The sequence below is a fragment of the Astatotilapia calliptera genome, chromosome 4, assembly GCF_964374335.1.
Source record: "Astatotilapia calliptera chromosome 4, fAstCal68.1, whole genome shotgun sequence".
NCBI lineage: Eukaryota > Metazoa > Chordata > Actinopteri > Cichliformes > Cichlidae > Astatotilapia > Astatotilapia calliptera.
The window spans coordinates 26,846,880-26,863,870 of record NC_137425.1 but is presented as its reverse complement, the minus strand read 5'-3'; the positions used below and the strand labels follow the sequence as shown (position 1 = coordinate 26,863,870).

The following is a 16,991-nucleotide window of genomic DNA, read 5'->3' as shown; positions in this document are numbered from 1 at the left end:
TTGCCAGCTTTGTCCATGTTTTATATACAGTCCATGATGACCGCGGACTCCTAGTTTTCAACATTAATATGAGGAATCTGGCATTACCAGAAACAGTGTTCTTCATAAGTGACGCTTGTGTTGCAACTACAAATACCCCTCTCATGAAAATAGTTGTACAAAGCTGCCAACCCCAGCGAGTCATATGTTTGGAAATGGTGGATTACGGATACAGATTAAACATGAGTCACATAAGAGCACTGTAGTGCGTTAAGGTTAACAAGGTCGAACTCGTTGAGGCGTGCGTCTAATAACAGACTGCCCCAGCGACGTGCACGCCTTCTTGTCTCCAGGCCGATGAGCAAAGGAGCGTGCAGAAGCTGATTTGTCTACATGGGCCTAAGTTGTGATATTGGTTATGGTCTAACACTGCGGTGGTGATAGAAAACGGTGTTGGGAATGTGTGGCCTCCATGCTGGGATGTCTGCCTGCCAGATTACCCGGTGACTGTAAGGACTTTGTGGGATTATTGCACGTGAGCCTGTCTGGAGACTGCAGTAGCCCCATTCTGTGTCCAAAGCCGGGGGGATGAAGGATGTCCCCTGATTTGGTTGGGTCATCTCACTTAATGTAGTTGGCTCACATAATGATGTAATTTCTCATTTTTTCAAAGTGAAAATTGGAGTTAAATTGTGGATTTCAGATGTTTTTGTGTCTAACCCCATAATGCGTGTCTAATAACCGCCTGCCTATTAAAAAGCCTGCTATATGGCAGCATCACTAGTGCGTAGCAGCAAAAGTGGTCCCTTTGGACTCACCGATTATTGCCCGAGTGACGTATGTGATAATTGGAAGCTCCTCTTTGTTTTGTTTGATTATTGCAGTTATAATTCTAGACTACGGCGCTATCGGTTAAACATTGACAATGGGTCTCTGAATTGATTTGGACTCTGTGAATGAAGACGGCAAAGCCTCACATATGCCTGCCCTGCAATCATGCCAACAACATATCAGCTACCATTTGGAGCGCTCTCATTCAGGCAGCCCGTCCAGTATTTGCACTCTTTAAATAAATATAGGCAGCAAATTTTCAGTCTATTGTTGCTACTTGAAATTGATCATTACTGAAAGCATTTAAATATAAAGCTGCAAACTATATGAGTTCTCATCACAGTCATCCACACACTGACAAATCCTTAAATAAACAGCATGCATGGCCTTATGAAGACCTCAGTATCACAAGACTAAAATAAAACTTTCTGCCAGGAGGAAGAAACTCCCATCGAGCAAAATGTGCAAAGGTGCCAGCTGGCTGGAATCAGCCATAAGACAATATCGCTGCGAGCCAACTTCACTCTGCAGATTTCTGCTGGAAGAGAAAAATTAAACTGAAAGAATGTGAAAAAATCTTTGATGCAATCATCCTTCCCAAAGTCTACAAGATTTTTAAAAGGAGTCACAAATTGAAATAGTTCAGTTTCCTGGAAAAAAAAAATCATATTTAAAGAGAGCATTTTTATACAGTAAAAGAGAGAGACAAAACTTTCACTTACCAGCTGCTTTATTAGGTAGGTGGCTTTTGCTCGGACAGCCTTTTACCTTCAGAACTGCTTTAATTCTTTGCGGCACAGATTCAACAAGTTAGATGGGTTGAATCTGAGGGGGACATCAGAGGATGGGTACACTACGGTCATACAGGAATGAACATGGTCAGCAACAATACTCTAGTAGGTGTGATGTTTAAATGATGCTCATTTGGTGCTACGAGACCCATGGTTAACCAAGAAAATGTCCCCGACACCTTTACACCAGCAGCATCCGCCTGATACCAGGTAGGATGGACCCATGTTTATGCCAAATTCTGACACCCACTATCTGAATGTCACAGAAGAAATCGAGACTCATCAGATCAGGCAATGTTTAACCGACTCTAGCTAATAAAACTTCTTCTATTGTCCAATTTGGTGAGCTTGTACTAATTGTAGCCTTAGTTTCCTATTTAGCTGGCACAAGCACCACCCAGTGTGCTCTTCTGCAGCTCCATGTTCAATGTGCACTGAGAGATGCTCTTCTGTGGTTGTAATAAATCAGGAGATGAGTTGGCTTACCATCGCCTTTCAGCCAGAACACTACTGCTCACTGGATGTTTTCTCTTCTTCAGACCATTTTCTGTAAAGCCTACAGATGGCTGTGTGGGAAAATCCCAGCAGATGAGCAGTTTCTGAAACACTCAGACCAGCCTGCCTGGCACCAACAACCATGCCACCTTCAAAGTTACTTAAATCCCAGTTCATTCTCACTCAGATGCTCAGTTTGAACTTCAGCAGGTCACCTCGTCAATGTCTACACGCCTAAATGCACTGAAATGTTGCAATGTGATTGGCTGATCAGATATTTGCATTAACGCACAGCTGATCAGGTGTACCTAATGGAGAGACTATTGAGTGTATAACTGCACCCCAATCAGTTTTACATTTATTTACAATTTTTTCTTCTTCTAATTAACAAAAAAAAACCCCCAGCTGATCCTAAGGTGATCAGATGAGAGGCACTGACTGATTTTTCACAGTCTGAGTCTTGCGTCATTATGTCTTCATACTTCACAAAACTACTGTATGCACATACTTACATTCCACTGAACCGTGTTCGGTCACTGATAGCTCGGACAGACTGCAGCTGGGTAAGTGGAAGAAAATGGTTGGATTATATTTTAATGGTTTTAAAGTTTTATTTCCATTTCTGATGAGTTTAAATCCCTCTGTGTTTAGTGGCTACAGGTGCAGATTCAAATTCCCTACTTTTGGACCATAATCATCATTTTTGGACCATTACAGGGAAGTACCAAATCACCAGAGGTTAAGGTTTGGCCTTCATGACGTAGGAAATACAGGGGTCTAAATAAGTACCTGATCTTTAAGGTACAAAGTGTAAAGATAGAATCCAGCTCGTCTCTCACATCCAAGAGAGAGCAATTTTAATCCTGTGATGATTTTTCTCCCCATAGCTTTTTAAGAAATATCCATAAATGCGCTTACATTCAGACTTCCACTCTGAGGTAGTGTTGATGTGACAGTTCTGGGTCATTTATGAGGTGACCACTACCAGGTTTGTCCTTCAGAGGGGTGGGAGCAGCTCGTCCTGGTACGTTAGGGGATTACACCTGAGTCGGTGACTGTGTCATGGATTACAGCTTCACCTGCACAGCACACTGTCTACAGCATGGAGTGCAGGGACAGCTAAAGACAGTGGGTGCTTGTGTAAGCTATGGTTAGTGCAATCTTACAGCAAAGAGAATATCAAATGTCTGAGAGAACAAATTACATTAAAAATGAAACTTTTTCATCTTAAAAAACAGTATAAAACATTTTATTGAAACACTGTCACAGAAAAGAACTTAAAAAAAATTACATGGTTTGTCAAACTGTCGTCACAACTAACGCCAACCTGCTCTGTTTGTGCTTCTCTAGGTAAAGGTCATTGGTCCTACAGGTTAACTAATCCCCACTCGGTGATTACAATAGCTAAAGCCCCCTAATGGAGCTGAGGAGGAGCTGGAGGATGGTGGAGCTGTGACTGAGCTGCTAAAGCCCGGTTTACTGACGTCAGACCACAGTTGTAGGAAGCCCAGGAAGGTGCTTAGCAGAAGACAGCTTTACACCCAAGCGCAAAGTCTACCACAAATGCGACATTTAACTCCAGTTACTCACTACTTGACTCTTCTCGCATATTTATAACACGTCACAGTACAGTATATAGTACATCCTTTGTTTTATTATACATATTAAAATCATTTCACATGGGATCAAAAGTCCAACAAATCAGAGAAACGGCTGGAAACTTGAGACAAACCCTGAAAGATGCTACAGAGAACAACACTGAATTCCTTCCTCTTAGATTAAAGACAGCCTGCTCGGCCCTCAGTAAGCACTTCATACATCAACGCGTTCGTCAGTCTTTGTCAGGGGCACAGTCAGGGGGTGCTGAGGGAAGCGGATCGCTTCGCTGTTGCGGCGCATGTACGCGTGGCCGCTGATTGGGTACCACATCTCGGTGAAGGTCAGGTTGGCCACGGTGATGGCGCATCGCCCCAGCACCTTGAAGCCCGACTTGCGGTAGAAGGGGATGAGGAAGTCTTCGCACATCAGCACCGCTCGGCGCACGTTGGGCAGGCAGCGGAGATACTGCAGGTAGCGCCACATGAGGATGGGACCTTTGCCCTGCTGCCTGAAAGTGCGATGGACAGCCAAGACGTGGATGTGCACGGTGGAGCCGCAGGGCTTGTGGAGCGTCAGCGCTTCCTGGAGGGGAGCGGAAATGGGAGGTTTAATAATTAGTGATGATTTTTAACTGTGAAAGGACAGAGAGAGAAAAAAAAATGCAGGATGTCTTACTGTGGTGAGCCTGTCCTGGTCCCACAGAGAGCCGATGATAAAAGCCACCAACCGACCCTCCTCAAACCAGCCCATGGATAGCTCTGGACACAGTGTGAGGAAGTGACGTACTTCATCCAGGTGGAGGGGGCACTCACCTGACACTGAGATAAATGCTGAGAGAGAGAGAGAGAGAGAGAGATTGGTGGTCCGTGCGCAATAGCGGTTTGGCACAACTTTTACGCACACATTTAAACGGACCAAATCGATCAATTAATCGACTGTGGAGCAATCACGACATCTTTAGTTCATACACCAAAGAAAAATGCATCACGTGACTTCGTTAAATAAATCAAATCCCCACATGAAACCACACTTTAACAAAATCATTATTTCCACTCAGCAAAAAGTCCAGAGCGGATTTCTGCGTCAGCATAAGACCCACAGGAAGGATCACTTACCCTCTCGCTCGATTTCAAAGACGCTTATGGCATCCTGCGTGTTGAGCGGTCGGACTTCACTCGCGGGAAGCGTGTGTCTCCTTTGGATACCGGGCGAAACTGAAGGTGGGGACTGCATTGGCTTGATGAAAGGCTGCGCGCCCACAACTGACATTATACGACACTGCGCTCTCCTCCCGGAAAAAAGTGTTTCTGCGCTCTCCTGCTCTCCTTCCTGCTTCGCAGGATCACCTCTGTCGGGCCCTGCGAGGACAACAGGGGGGTTTGGATCCGTATTTATAGAACAGATCTCCTAGCTGTGATTCACAGGCTGATTTGCATTTGAATATTTTGGCTGTCAATGAATGAATAAAAAAAAGGTCACAACAGTGTAGGGCCATTTTCTGAACCCTGTAATCAACAGAAGCCATTGTTGGTATTTACCATTAAAACCGACAGACAATGATTGATGACTCACTGAGTCACCACTGCTGGCTTTTTTTTTCTTGGCTTGTGTACAGGGAGCCATGATGCCCCTGGAGCAGCTGCAGGTGGTAAAAGTTTGCTTAAGTGCTTTTATTGCATTTGATCAAACTATCCAGTGCGGTCAAGTCTGATAAGAAGCAGATTATAACGAAACAAACCTCTGTCATCCATCACTTGTACACTTTCCAAAGCAACAACCAGGCTGTGAGCGATACTTACCGGAAGGTGTTGACGTGTAAGTCCGTTAAGTTTGCGGAGTGACTGCTGAAGCAGCTCTGCGTCTCTCTGTTTGCGTCTCACCTGCTGCACAGCTCTCTTCATTATGGAGTGATTATTACTATGAGTCACATGGTGAAGGATTACAGAAGTTGTTTCCACAACTCGGCGCATTACAGGCACTTTATCTCCTCTCTCACTGAACACACACACACGCACACAGACTCCACAGTGTGTTTTGGATAAAAAGGGAAGCACTGTATGTAAGTGGTTCCCAACGCTCCATAATTTTATGTTTGGGCTGTTGATTGAATCACCTAAAAATGTTTAGGGGTGAAATGTCTCAGCTCGTCTGAGGGAGAAGGCTGCTCTGGGGATGGCATCCACATATGTTAGTTCAAATGTTCATTGTCAAGGGGCAGCCAATCAGAACAAAGTTGGCATGAAAGCGGGAGGAACTTGTTTCACACAGAGGATGATCTGAGAGGAAGCAACTTATCACCCAGTGTGGGATAAATAAAGATTATGTTGAACTACTAAGACACTTTATTAGAGCCTCAAAACCAAATAACTGGGAACATAATGGATCCCCTTTAAACACTGCAGTGTTTAAAGGGGATCCAGTAAGTTTACTCCAGTGCTGTACCTTAACATGTTAAGGTACAGCACTGGAGTAAACTTACTGGACACTGTTGGTGTTCACAGTTTGGTTTCTGTGACTTTAAAAAAGGTTCCTGTGCTCAAAAAGACGGACTGACATTAAATTACCTTCTAGGACTGGAGGGCTTACAAAAAAGGTGTAAGATCAGCAAGACAATTTTATAAAAACCTTCTGCTGGGCTGCCGAAGTGTTAGAAGTGCTCCCATTTTGGCTTTCTGAGGACATTCATCATACTTTACCTTCTTTGTCTTTCTGGTTTTGTGTTAAAAGATCCCAGCAGGCAGGTGTGTATGGGTTTGTTCTGGTTTAGATTTTCTTTTTTTAAGGATCCGTCACTACAAACTAGCATTCACAAACTCACCACACGATGTTCTTCTTTCTTTTTCTTAAAAACGTAGATACATTTTGGTTCTGTTAACTCTGTTATCTCCGTTGGTATTCACCCTTTTTATCTGACCTTTGAACTGGTTCATGACTGTATTTTGTAACACTCAACCCTCACAGGTTCTCACCCCAAACACAAGTAAATTGGTTAAACTGAGGAAACACTGGCAAGGTTCTTAACAGCAATGAGTGGAGGGTGAAAAACGGACACATCATTTTTCTTTTCTTGAGACATCTAAAGCTGTTTATCATTCGATCTTTAAACAGATCGTTCATGAAAGTAAATCTTCTTGTTTTTATATTAGCTGTAAGATAAAAACATGGATGTGTTATTAGTTATTATGCAGTTATTTTCCTGGGCTATGTGTGACTCCCAAACTAATAGAAGTTTGATGCCTCTGGCAGTGAAGAAGACATCTGTAGCATCTCATCTTTGAGTTCAGCTAAATGCTCTTTAGTCAAAAGACAAAAAATAGACAAAAACATCAGTGACTGCTGAGGAAACCAGGAGAGTATTGGGCTCCATAGACTTTAATGCATTATAGAACTTCTAAAGACTCATAAACTGTACGTGTCATGAGCAAAGGTACAGTTGAGCAATGTGCAATACTGAGCATTTTGAAATATGAATGGAGTTTGTCTCGTATACAATAGCAGAGATATAAATACAGTTGATGTCTATTGGATTGTTTTTAACTCTTAATAACTCAAAAAGTATAAAAGTTACTGATAAGAAAAGTCATAGCACCCATCTACAAAGAACCCCACACGGCTGACATATCAATCATCGTGGCAACATACACGCTGCAGGAGGACATACACGCCAAAGTAAATCAGGTTTCCACTAATATAATCTGTTACAAATGTAAATTTATGATTTTTGCTTTATGAAAATACCTTCATGAAATTAAGCATGTTTCAATATATGAACAGTATATGTGGCATAAATGGGTTTAGAGTTTAAAGAGAGCGAAAAAAGGCACAGAAGAAGAAGAATGAAGCGAGAGGACATGAGTGCGATTTAGCGCTCACGCCAAATAATTACAAGTCAACACTGACCTACTGTCGAACGTAAGAGAAACCAATGCAAGAAGCAGCTTACACTCACATTTTATACTCATACGCAAGCAAGCAATCCTAGCATAGGACTGGAAAAGCAAACAATATCAGTTCCAGTTCATAACTAATATAACTAAACTGAGTCACATGGTGCATGTATTGTAGATCGGTGAAAAAAAATAGCATCTGTTTTCATTATGATGCGCTCCTTTCAAATATTGCAGTGCTATCGTTTTAGCATTTGGAAGCATTCTGAGCAGGGGTGTCGAACTCCAGGCCTTGAGGGTCGGTGTCCTGCAGGTTTTAGATCTCATCCTGGGTCAACACACCTGAATCAAGTGATCAGTTCATTACCAGGCCTCTGGAGAACTTCAGGACATGTTGAGGAGGTAATTTAGCCATTTAAACCAGCTGTGTTGGATCAAGGAAACATCTAAAACCTGCAGGACACTGGCCCTCGGGGCCTGGAGTTCGACACCTGTGAGCTAAACGGTGGTCCAGCAGAAGAAAATCAACTAGAGGAGCTGAGCACAGAGCTGGAGTAGTAAGGCGTTTCTTACAGTCTTTAGTGGGGCGGTGGTGAGAGCATTGGGGGTCCAACTGCTGGTGTCTGCTAAGGTTGAAAAGGAAAGTCAGGATGGCTTAGGTCATGCTGCCTGTGGTTTGAAGAGGGAAATCTAGTCAAACTGGGGATGTTTTGGACTTCATGTGCTAAAGTGGCCAGAAGAGGGTCCCTGTTTAAGCTGTGAGAGTCCCGCTGTGTCTGTTAGGGCTGACTGAGGGAGGGTAAAGGCTTTTCTTCTACTCTGTTTGTGGCGCTGGGGTCTCATTGGCATTGTTGTCAGTGATCTTGTTTTCCAGCTCATCGTCGGACAGGAGGTCCAAAGAAGAAGTTCCCTCGACCTGCAGCGGACGTCTGCCTGAGCGACTGGAGGAGAAGGTGATGGGGCCACCACGCCTGTAAGAGGGAGAGGAGCAGAGAGGAGGTAAAAAACAGGAAGACACAAATTAAAATGGAAAATGTCTGCTGCTGTTAGCGACAAATGGTTAAAGTAGCAATGTCACTTTAAAAAAAAAGATCAAGTAAATGAGGATCCTGTGACTGCAGCCACTTTCTCCCTCCTCACCTGAGGCGGTTCTTGAGAGTGTGGACCTCACGGCTCAGGCCCTCGCTGGCCTCGGTGGCGTCATCCAGTTCTCTCTGCAGCTTCCTACGTGAAGCGTTGGCCCTCGTGGCCTCCTCTTCAGCCTCCTCCAGCTGCCGCTTCAGCTGCTTCATACGGGAGTTGGCCTTTTCCACCTTCACACACACGGAGACGCGAGACATAGAGCTGTTGTTAAGCTGAAGCTGAGAACACGCGCAGTGAGTGATAAATGCAGCTTATTTACAGCAGCAGTAGACATACTTGCTCTTTAAACTGGTCAGTATGGCGACGCTCATCCTCCACTTGCATGCAGACTTCTTTTAGCTTCTTCTCGGTCCTTCTGACGATCTTGTTGGCTGCCGCTCGCTCCCTTGAGTGGAGAAGATGTTCCACGTTTAAAGTTTTTTGACTGGTTTTGTTCATTAGCTAGAGCACGAAGAGCGGTGTAGTAAATTCCTACCTTGCCTCCTGCTCCAGCTGTTCCTCCAGCTGTGCTATTTTGGCCTCCAGGGCAGTGATGGAGGCCTTGAACCTGTTCTTCACAGAACCCTCCAGCTCGCCCAGCTTGGCCCGCAGCTCCTTGTTTTGACGCTCCAGTTGCTGGCGAGCATTTTCGCTTTTCTGGGCTGTGCTGCGCTCTGCGCTCAGCTCTGTAGTCAGAGTGTCCACCTGATGGAGGGCGAGAAAGGTGGAGTAAAAAAAAAAAATTGTCACGGAGAAACAGAGAGAATCCAAGTGGACAGGGATGGTGCACGACACAGGTTATGGTTCCTCTCCGATAGCCGAGATGGGTAAAAACCTGCCCTCCTCATCAGTGCTGCCAGACTGAGGTTGACAAAACCCCCCCCCAGATATTTTCATTTGGAGATGACATCAGTTGATATTTGGTTTCACATGGATTTGTTGGCTTTTTACGTTTCCTTAAAAAGCTGCAGTCAACTCAAGACAAACTGATACACCTCTGAAATGAAACAAGGGCCCATCCATCTTTCTTACATTCTTACAGCTTCTTGGAGCTCAGTAAATGTTTTAGTCCAATGAAGACTCGGATGATTAAAGACACTGAATACGCTCATACTGACATTGCGGTATGAAATCAAACCTGCATGGTTGTCTTTCTGAAGCGGTCATTGAGTAGCTCCATGTTGCCCTGCTCCTCTTCCAGCTCCTCCTCCAGCTGGGCGATGCGAGCCTCCAGCCTTCTCTTCTCATCCATCAGAGCAGTCCTGACACAACGAGAAAAATAAGATGTCCTCGATGAACAGAGCAGCCGAAATACGACTGTCAGGGTCATTTTAGTTTTTCTGTAAATTATTGGTTTGGTTTTTGAGAGTCATTTGTTTTGACTTTTGCACTTTTCTCGTAATGTCATTTCCTAGAGCAGGTGAACTTACTTCCCAGAGGTGCTGTTTGAGATTTCATCTTGCAGCTCATCGCGCTCCTGCTCCGCGTGGCGTCGTCCCCTCTCAGACGCTGCTAAGTCCTGCAGGGCAGAAAAAAAAAAAATCTATCAGCACCAATGTTCCCTCTAATTTTCCATGTGTCTGAGCGAACACACAAACTCCCTGAGCGATCCCTTGGACCACTGTGAGTGACATCAGACGTGTGCACTGTGGTCACGCCAGCATTGAATCCATCCAAGTTACATGGTTTATTAAGATAATCAAATTACAGCATTTACATGTATGTTAGACTACTTTTAATTAACTGTTTTAGCCCACTTACAATGAAAATGTAAAACAAAAATGTAGTCATTGACCTGTGTAGTATGGTAACACTATTGGAAGTAAAAATAACTTGAACTCAAATTTTGAAAACACAACTTTCTTCTTTTTTCTTTTTTATAAAGCTCTGACTTGTATTATGAGTCTGTGGTCTGGGAGAGAGTCCTGTAACTCTGTCTGCAAAATACAGTATATAATGACCAATGTTGGGCAATTAATTATATAGTTACTTCTTCAAAAAAGTACCTCAGTTTGGCAAACAACAAAGTTTTTTGCAGCTATTTCTTTTTTTAAATGCAGCCAAGGTGTTTTTTTAATAAACATTTCAAACTATTTACAGCACAATCAGCTGTTCTGCATCAAATTTGATTCCATACAAATTATTTGTGCCACTCCAAAAAATAATTTCTGTCCACATAAAGGAGAACAACAGCCTGATACCTGCAAGCCTGACAACAGGAGATGCATCACTGCTGTAACACCTGTAACACTCAGCAGTCGCCTCATTGTTCTGACACACACAACAAGACTATTTACTACACTACACACTAACTACATAAGATTTGCGCTATGGTGCAAATCTCTTACATCTCAAAACACCGCCGTCACTCCTAAAACTTCCCCCCGTTTCTTAACAACTTGCCATATCATTTTTTGATTGGTCGACATGGAATTTTTCGACCAATAGGAAAGGGTGGGGTTTTTTTGGTTTTGTTTTTGCTCACAGGCAGAGAGTGCTTTCGAGCGTTTTTTCTTATAGAACGTTTCTTCCCGCAGTAAATATAAACAACGACAGTATTCAGGAAGAAAACCAAACATTGCAAATATTTTTTTTTATCATAACTCTGGTTTTACGTGGCCAATCAACACAATTTAAAAACTGGTATAAAGTCCACACTTTTTCCGTTAGTTGTTCCGTCTGTCCTGCTCACATCTCCAATGGTTGTACACGTTGTCATTAACGTGGTTTCACTCCACATCAGCTACACCGCTTTGCTAGCTAAAACACCGGTGTCGGCACATAAGGACGCTGTCATAGCCTGTCAGCGACATTGATTAGCTGCGTATATACGAATGTGAATCGCATTATTGGCTGGACTATGGGATAAGGTGGCATCGTTCTAATCCCATACGGGAGCAGCCAGTCACTTACTGACTAACACTGCAAAACAGAATTGTTAAAATTTTAATTTTAATTTCAATTCAGGTTACCTTTTTTTTGTGCGCAACGAAGATTTTCTGTGCGCAGAGACCGTGCCAGCAGTGCGCAATTGCGCACGTGTGCAGCTTAGAGGGAACATTGATCAGCACTTCATCGAACATTAAGAGGGACTCTTGAATGTATAAACTGCTGTTAACTGTGAATTACCGACACCCTGCATAGCAACAAACATCACAAAACGTCTGAGCTTCAGACTGTCCTGACCTCGTGTAGCTGTACAATCTCTGCCTCCAGGCTCTTGAGCTTCTTCTCGTTTTCCTTGGATAGGGCAAAAATATCGTCTCTGGAAGCTCGAGTGTCTTCCAGCTCCCTCTGGTAGTCTTTCATTTGGGCCTGAAGGAAGCAACAACAAGGCATGACTGGAGAATAAAGTAAAAAAATTCGGCTGATGCAAACACGTGAATAAAATCTGCACCTGTAACTTGCGCAGCTGTTTGATGGCTTCGTCTCGAGCCTTGTTGGCTCCTTCTATGTGACCCTCTATATCCTTCAGGTCCATCTCCAGCTTCTTTCTAGCAGCCACAGCCAAACCTCTCTGCTTCCTCTCATCCTCCAACTCCGCCTCCATCTCTCGCACCTGGAAGGAGACATCACAAGTCATCAGTGTGGAAATTATGGGGAATGAACCAATGCAACATAATTAGATTTAATTTCCACCTGCTTGACCAGTGCTCTCTTCTTCTCATCGTTCTGGTCGTCCCGGCCCTGCAGGTCTCTCTCATACTGGGCCTTCATGGCCTGCATGTTGACCTCCAGGCGCAGCTTGGCGTCCTCTGTGGCCTGCAGCTCGTCCTCCAGCTCCTCCAGCTGAGTCTTCATCTCCTCCAGCTGCTGCTCCAGCGTGCGCTTCGACTTCTCCAGCTCATGGACCTGATATGTGTGTGTGAGATATGAAAAAGAGGAGTGAATGAAAAAAAGAAGAAGAAACACTTGGATACAAACTTCAAAGGTCCCCTTCTAAAACACTGTGCCGCTCACATTCTTGCCCACGTCGTCCTTCGAGCTCATCAGATCCTCCATTTCAGCGCGGAGCTGCTTGTTAATCCTCTCTAGCTCCTCTTTGGCTTCCAGTGCCTCGTCCAAGGCTCTGGCCATGGACAAAGCTTTGGTCTCCTTCTCTCTGGCCTCAGCTTCAGCACGGTCACGCTCCTCAGCATAACGAGCAGAGATGCTCTTCTCCTCAGCCAGCATCTATCAAGAGAACAGAGTTGCTCTCTATAGTCTTAGCTTAAAACAAAAAATTGTATGTACAACAAACCTGACCTGAAATGCATCCACTGACATGTTCTCACCTGGTCAAACTTCTTCTGTTTCTTCTCCAGGTTGGAGACGATCTGTCTCTGGTGGTCCAAGTCCACAGTTAGATCATCTAGCTCCTGCTGCAGACGAGTCTTGGTCTTCTCCATTTTTTCAAAAGCGATCGTCTTCTCCTCCAGACGCTGGTTGGCCAGTTCCAGGTCCTTCTGCAGCTTCTTCTTCGTCTCCTCCAGACCTTCAATTGTTCCAACATCGTCTTCAAGCTTCTTCTTGCTCTCTGACAGCTGCACCACAGAAAAGAAACTTTAAAGGACAGTCACATTACTTAAACTTTGTTTCCTACAGCAGAAATCATGTCCTACCTGAGCCTGTAAGGTAAACATCTGTTTCTCCAGATTCTTGCGTGCCTCCTCATCCTCCTCCTGCTGCTCCTGCAGAGTGTTTTTCTCCTCTTCCAGCTGGCGAATTCGACTGCTGAGGTTTAGTTTCTGGCGGGTCTCCTCCTGGAGTAGCTCCTAATAACAATGAATATGGATACAGTTATTTTAAAAGAACAGTTTCACTTAAATGATTTTGAGGCTAAAAGAGGACCCGTTACAGCGTGTATATGGTGTGGGACGGAGAGATTTCGCAGGTCTTTCCTCCCCACTGCTGTCAGACTCCATAATAAAGACTTTAACTGATCAAGCACACACATCCATACATATGCAATAATACTAAGTGCAATAATCCTTTCTGTCATCGTTGTATTTTTACTCAGTTGTATATAGTATTTGTATTTGTATTCTATTTTTATCTTATTGTATATTTATTTTTATTTTATTCTACTGTATATAGTATTTTATTCTATTCTGTACAGTTGTGTACTGTATTTATTCTTATTGTATTCTAATTTTTGCCTCATAACTTTTGCACTGTCCACTTCCTGCTGTGACAAAACTAATTTCCCACGTGTGGGACTAATAAAGGTTATCTTATCTTATCTTATCTTATATACACTCTCCAGTAATAGAGACTGGAAATGGGCACTGGAAAAGTTATAAGGGTGTGCACCAAGGCCCAGTATAAGACAAAGAAACATTTTGTACTTGAATAAGAATAGAAATAGAATAAGAATAGAAATACTGAGCTGGAAATGAGCATAGGAGGTTCCCTTTAATATCACAGTTAACTTTACGCTACCTGTGTGTCTTGCAGTTGACTCTCTAGCCCAGCGACATCTTTGGCCAACTTGATCCCCTTCCTCTCTGCATCTTCCAGCATGGTAGACACATTGTCCAGCTCAGTCTGTGTGAAGATTTTAAACCAGATTATCTGCTTTGGTCCAACAGATTTGAATACAAAAATGACAAGTGGCGAAACAAAATCTCTGCGAGCTTATATTTACAGTTTTTCAAGAATCTGTCCTTTAGCAGTCAGTATGTACTATAAACTCATTAAATGAAGCAGCTGTTGTCCAAAGTAAAGACTAAACAGCTACAAAAGAATTCTTACAACGTCGACTTATCGTCAAGAGAAAAGATAAAGAGTCACACAAAGAAATACAACTGAACAGTGAAAAAAATGAAGTTACACTACAATGAAAAAGGTTAAAAAAGGTTGGTGGTTCGATCCCTGGCTACTCGAGTCTATATGCCAAAGTATCCTTCGGAGTGTGAATGATAGATAGAAAGCACTAAAGAAGAACCAGTTCATTTACTTTAAGCTTATGTACACGAACAAGAGGATTTTACTTCTAGAAGAATCCAGATATTTTTGATAAGCTAGCACATTTAATAAAAATGTGTTTTTCCTCTGCTCTGGTACCTTAAACCAGTTTCACCACCACCCAACACCACCTCACCTGCAGTTTGTGTGAGCGCTCAGCCAGTTCTCCCTTAGCCCTCTCTCCTTCAGTGACCCTGGCCATGAATTCTTGCAGCTGAGCCTCCAGCTTCTTCCTCTTGTGTTCGGACTCTTGCTTTGCCTGCTGCAGGCTCTTGACCTCGCTGGCCAACTCCTTGTTGGCAGTCTCTTGGCTCTGTTTGGTCTTTTCCAGGTTAGCCTTGAACTACGTATAATCCATAATAAACATTAGTAGTATAAATGACAGAGTAGCACCTATAGTAACTTGTGAATCTGCTGATTGGAAAAAGGTCAGTTACCCTCTTTGCCTGTTCGAGCTGTTCGGACAGCTCTTCTAGGGCTGTGGCATGCCTCTGTCGCATCTCCTGGATCTGAGCCTCGTGGTTTTTAGTCTCCTCCTCAATGGCTTTCTTCAGCTCTGCAACCTCCTGTTCACGCTTGGTCCTACAGAGAACATAACAAGCTCTCCTAAATGCACCACTCTTTAAAATATGGATGAGAAATGTAGCATACAGTACCTAAGCTCCTGCTGGGCTGCAGTTGTGTCGAGGGTGTCCTCCAGTTCAGTCTTCAAGGCCTCAAGCTCTTCACTCAAGTCCCTCTTGAGTTTCTCAGCCTTGTTCCTGGCCTGTTTTTCGGACTCGAGGTCCTCCTGCAGCTCAGACAGCTGCGCCTGCAGCTCCCGAATCTGCTTCAGAGCATTGTTCTTATGGCTGACTTCTTCCTCGCTCCTGAAATCAAAGTATAAAAGTGGCTATAATAAAAAAAACACAATGCCTCTGGAGATATAGGACAACCTCAATGTTCCACTAAAAATAAGCACTAGAAACTTTTTCAGTCATTTCCTCTCTTCTTCCTTCAGCCCGTCTAATTATAAAACAGAAAAACCATTGGTTGAATGTAAGACAGTTTAGACTTGAATAAAAGTAAATGGTAAATGGCCTGTATTTATATAGCGCTTTACTAGTCCCTAAGGACCCCAAAGCACTTTACATATCCAGTCATCCACCCATTCACACACACATTCACACACAGGTGATGGCAAGCTACATTGTAGCCACAGCCACCCTGGGGCGCACTGACAGAGGCGAGGCTGCCGGACACTGGCGCCACCGGGCCCTCTGACCACCACCAGTAGGCAACGGGTGAAGTGTCTTGCCCAAGGACACAACGACCGAGACTGTCCAAGCCGGGGCTCGAACCGGCAACCTTACGATTACAAGGCGAACTCCCAACTCTTGAGCCACGAACTCAATAAGTGCCAGTGCTTGTTCAGATTTGCTTCTCCAAAAATGTCGTGCATGTAATGAAACCACTGGTCCAGTGGGTGGCAGCAGAGGCAGGATCACTGTTGATTCTAATTAAAAGAAATGTATGAATGTAGTATGATCTCACACTTATAAATGATCAATAATGCCTCACAAATAACAATCGCACACTCCAAACACATTCCAGTGCCGTGAGAGTCACGTAGTAAATATCAGCCGGCGCCGGGTCACCAAGCAGAACAACAAAAAGTGAACTCTAACAATACGAGCACTGTTGTACAACCGGCCTGCAAGTCTAATAAAACGCTCCATATAAAATGGCTAGTGTGAATGTTTCCAGTGCGCTGACTGCTTCGTAATGCTATGCAACACTTATCTCACTCCTGCTCTAATCACTTTAGAATTTCTATGACTCTGAAGCCCATATTTAGCTCAGTCTGTTGAACTGATCAGGACTCATTCTCCTCCGTAGTCGGGCTACCATCTCCTACCTCGCCTGCATCATCTGCTGCTCGTCGTCTTTCTTGCTCAGCTGCATTTTAAGTTCTTCTATCTGGGACTGAAGCTCTGATATCTGGTCCTGAAAGTCGGACGTCTCCCCATCCAGCTTCCTCTTAGCCTTCTCTAGCTCCTGTCGGGTCTTCTCCTCTTTTTTCAGCCTCTCTGATTATAAAACACAATAAAACATCAGTTTAATATAAGACAGTTCTTTTAACAACTGTGCTGTAGAAGCGATAGTTTACTATTCTCCGTATGCTATTTTATACTTGTTTACCCTCCAGGTCGACCATCATCATTTCCTGCTTGTTTTTGACCTTGCCCAGGTTCTTGGCCTTCTCTTCCTCTTCAGCTAGCATCGAGGTCACCTCATTGATTCTGTCCTCAAGCAGCTTCTTTTCCTAAACATGAAAAGAGACAGACCCCTTAATGCACAG

General features: G+C 43.8%; 2 protein-coding genes across 4 annotated transcripts in view; both read right to left on the bottom strand.

The window, feature by feature from the left end:
- Window positions 1-3,329: 3,329 nt before the first annotated feature.
- LOC113021221 (serotonin N-acetyltransferase-like) lies at window positions 3,330-5,636 on the bottom strand. The gene is made up of 4 exons (XM_026165744.2): window positions 5,495-5,636; window positions 4,811-5,053; window positions 4,371-4,525; window positions 3,330-4,277 (listed from the first exon to the last, which is right to left on the bottom strand). Exons 2-4 carry the CDS (start codon window positions 4,962-4,964, stop codon window positions 3,909-3,911), a joined length of 678 nt encoding a protein of 225 aa, XP_026021529.1. The 5' UTR covers window positions 4,965-5,053; window positions 5,495-5,636; the 3' UTR covers window positions 3,330-3,908.
- A 1,393-nt stretch (window positions 5,637-7,029) lies between these two features.
- The window catches only part of LOC113021218 (myosin-10), a 67,376-nt gene continuing 57,414 nt past the window's right edge, over window positions 7,030-16,991 (bottom strand). For all 3 annotated transcript variants that reach the window (XM_026165735.2, XM_026165738.2, XM_026165736.2), the window contains 18 exons: window positions 16,832-16,955; window positions 16,548-16,719; window positions 15,307-15,519; window positions 15,088-15,232; window positions 14,787-14,993; window positions 14,126-14,230; window positions 13,306-13,458; window positions 12,979-13,227; window positions 12,665-12,877; window positions 12,344-12,556; window positions 12,102-12,263; window positions 11,891-12,019; window positions 10,135-10,223; window positions 9,843-9,966; window positions 9,201-9,409; window positions 9,002-9,110; window positions 8,723-8,895; window positions 7,030-8,553 (listed from right to left, as the gene is read on the bottom strand). In XM_026165735.2, the coding sequence (XP_026021520.2) occupies window positions 8,397-8,553; window positions 8,723-8,895; window positions 9,002-9,110; window positions 9,201-9,409; window positions 9,843-9,966; window positions 10,135-10,223; window positions 11,891-12,019; window positions 12,102-12,263; window positions 12,344-12,556; window positions 12,665-12,877; window positions 12,979-13,227; window positions 13,306-13,458; window positions 14,126-14,230; window positions 14,787-14,993; window positions 15,088-15,232; window positions 15,307-15,519; window positions 16,548-16,719; window positions 16,832-16,955 (2,946 nt within the window). In that variant the 3' untranslated portion in view covers window positions 7,030-8,396. The remainder of the gene's footprint in view (window positions 8,554-8,722; window positions 8,896-9,001; window positions 9,111-9,200; window positions 9,410-9,842; window positions 9,967-10,134; window positions 10,224-11,890; window positions 12,020-12,101; window positions 12,264-12,343; window positions 12,557-12,664; window positions 12,878-12,978; window positions 13,228-13,305; window positions 13,459-14,125; window positions 14,231-14,786; window positions 14,994-15,087; window positions 15,233-15,306; window positions 15,520-16,547; window positions 16,720-16,831; window positions 16,956-16,991) is intronic.

Coding starts and splice junctions, on each gene's coding strand:
- LOC113021221 (XM_026165744.2), bottom strand. CDS start 4,964: ATGTCAGTTGTGGGCGCGCAGCCTTTCATCAAGCCAATGCAGTCCCCA. Junction 4,526..4,810: donor CTTTGAAATCGAGCGAGAGG/GTAAGTGATCCT, acceptor TCTCTCTCTCAG/CATTTATCTCAGTGTCAGGT. Junction 4,278..4,370: donor ACCAGGACAGGCTCACCACA/GTAAGACATCCT, acceptor GCTCCCCTCCAG/GAAGCGCTGACGCTCCACAA.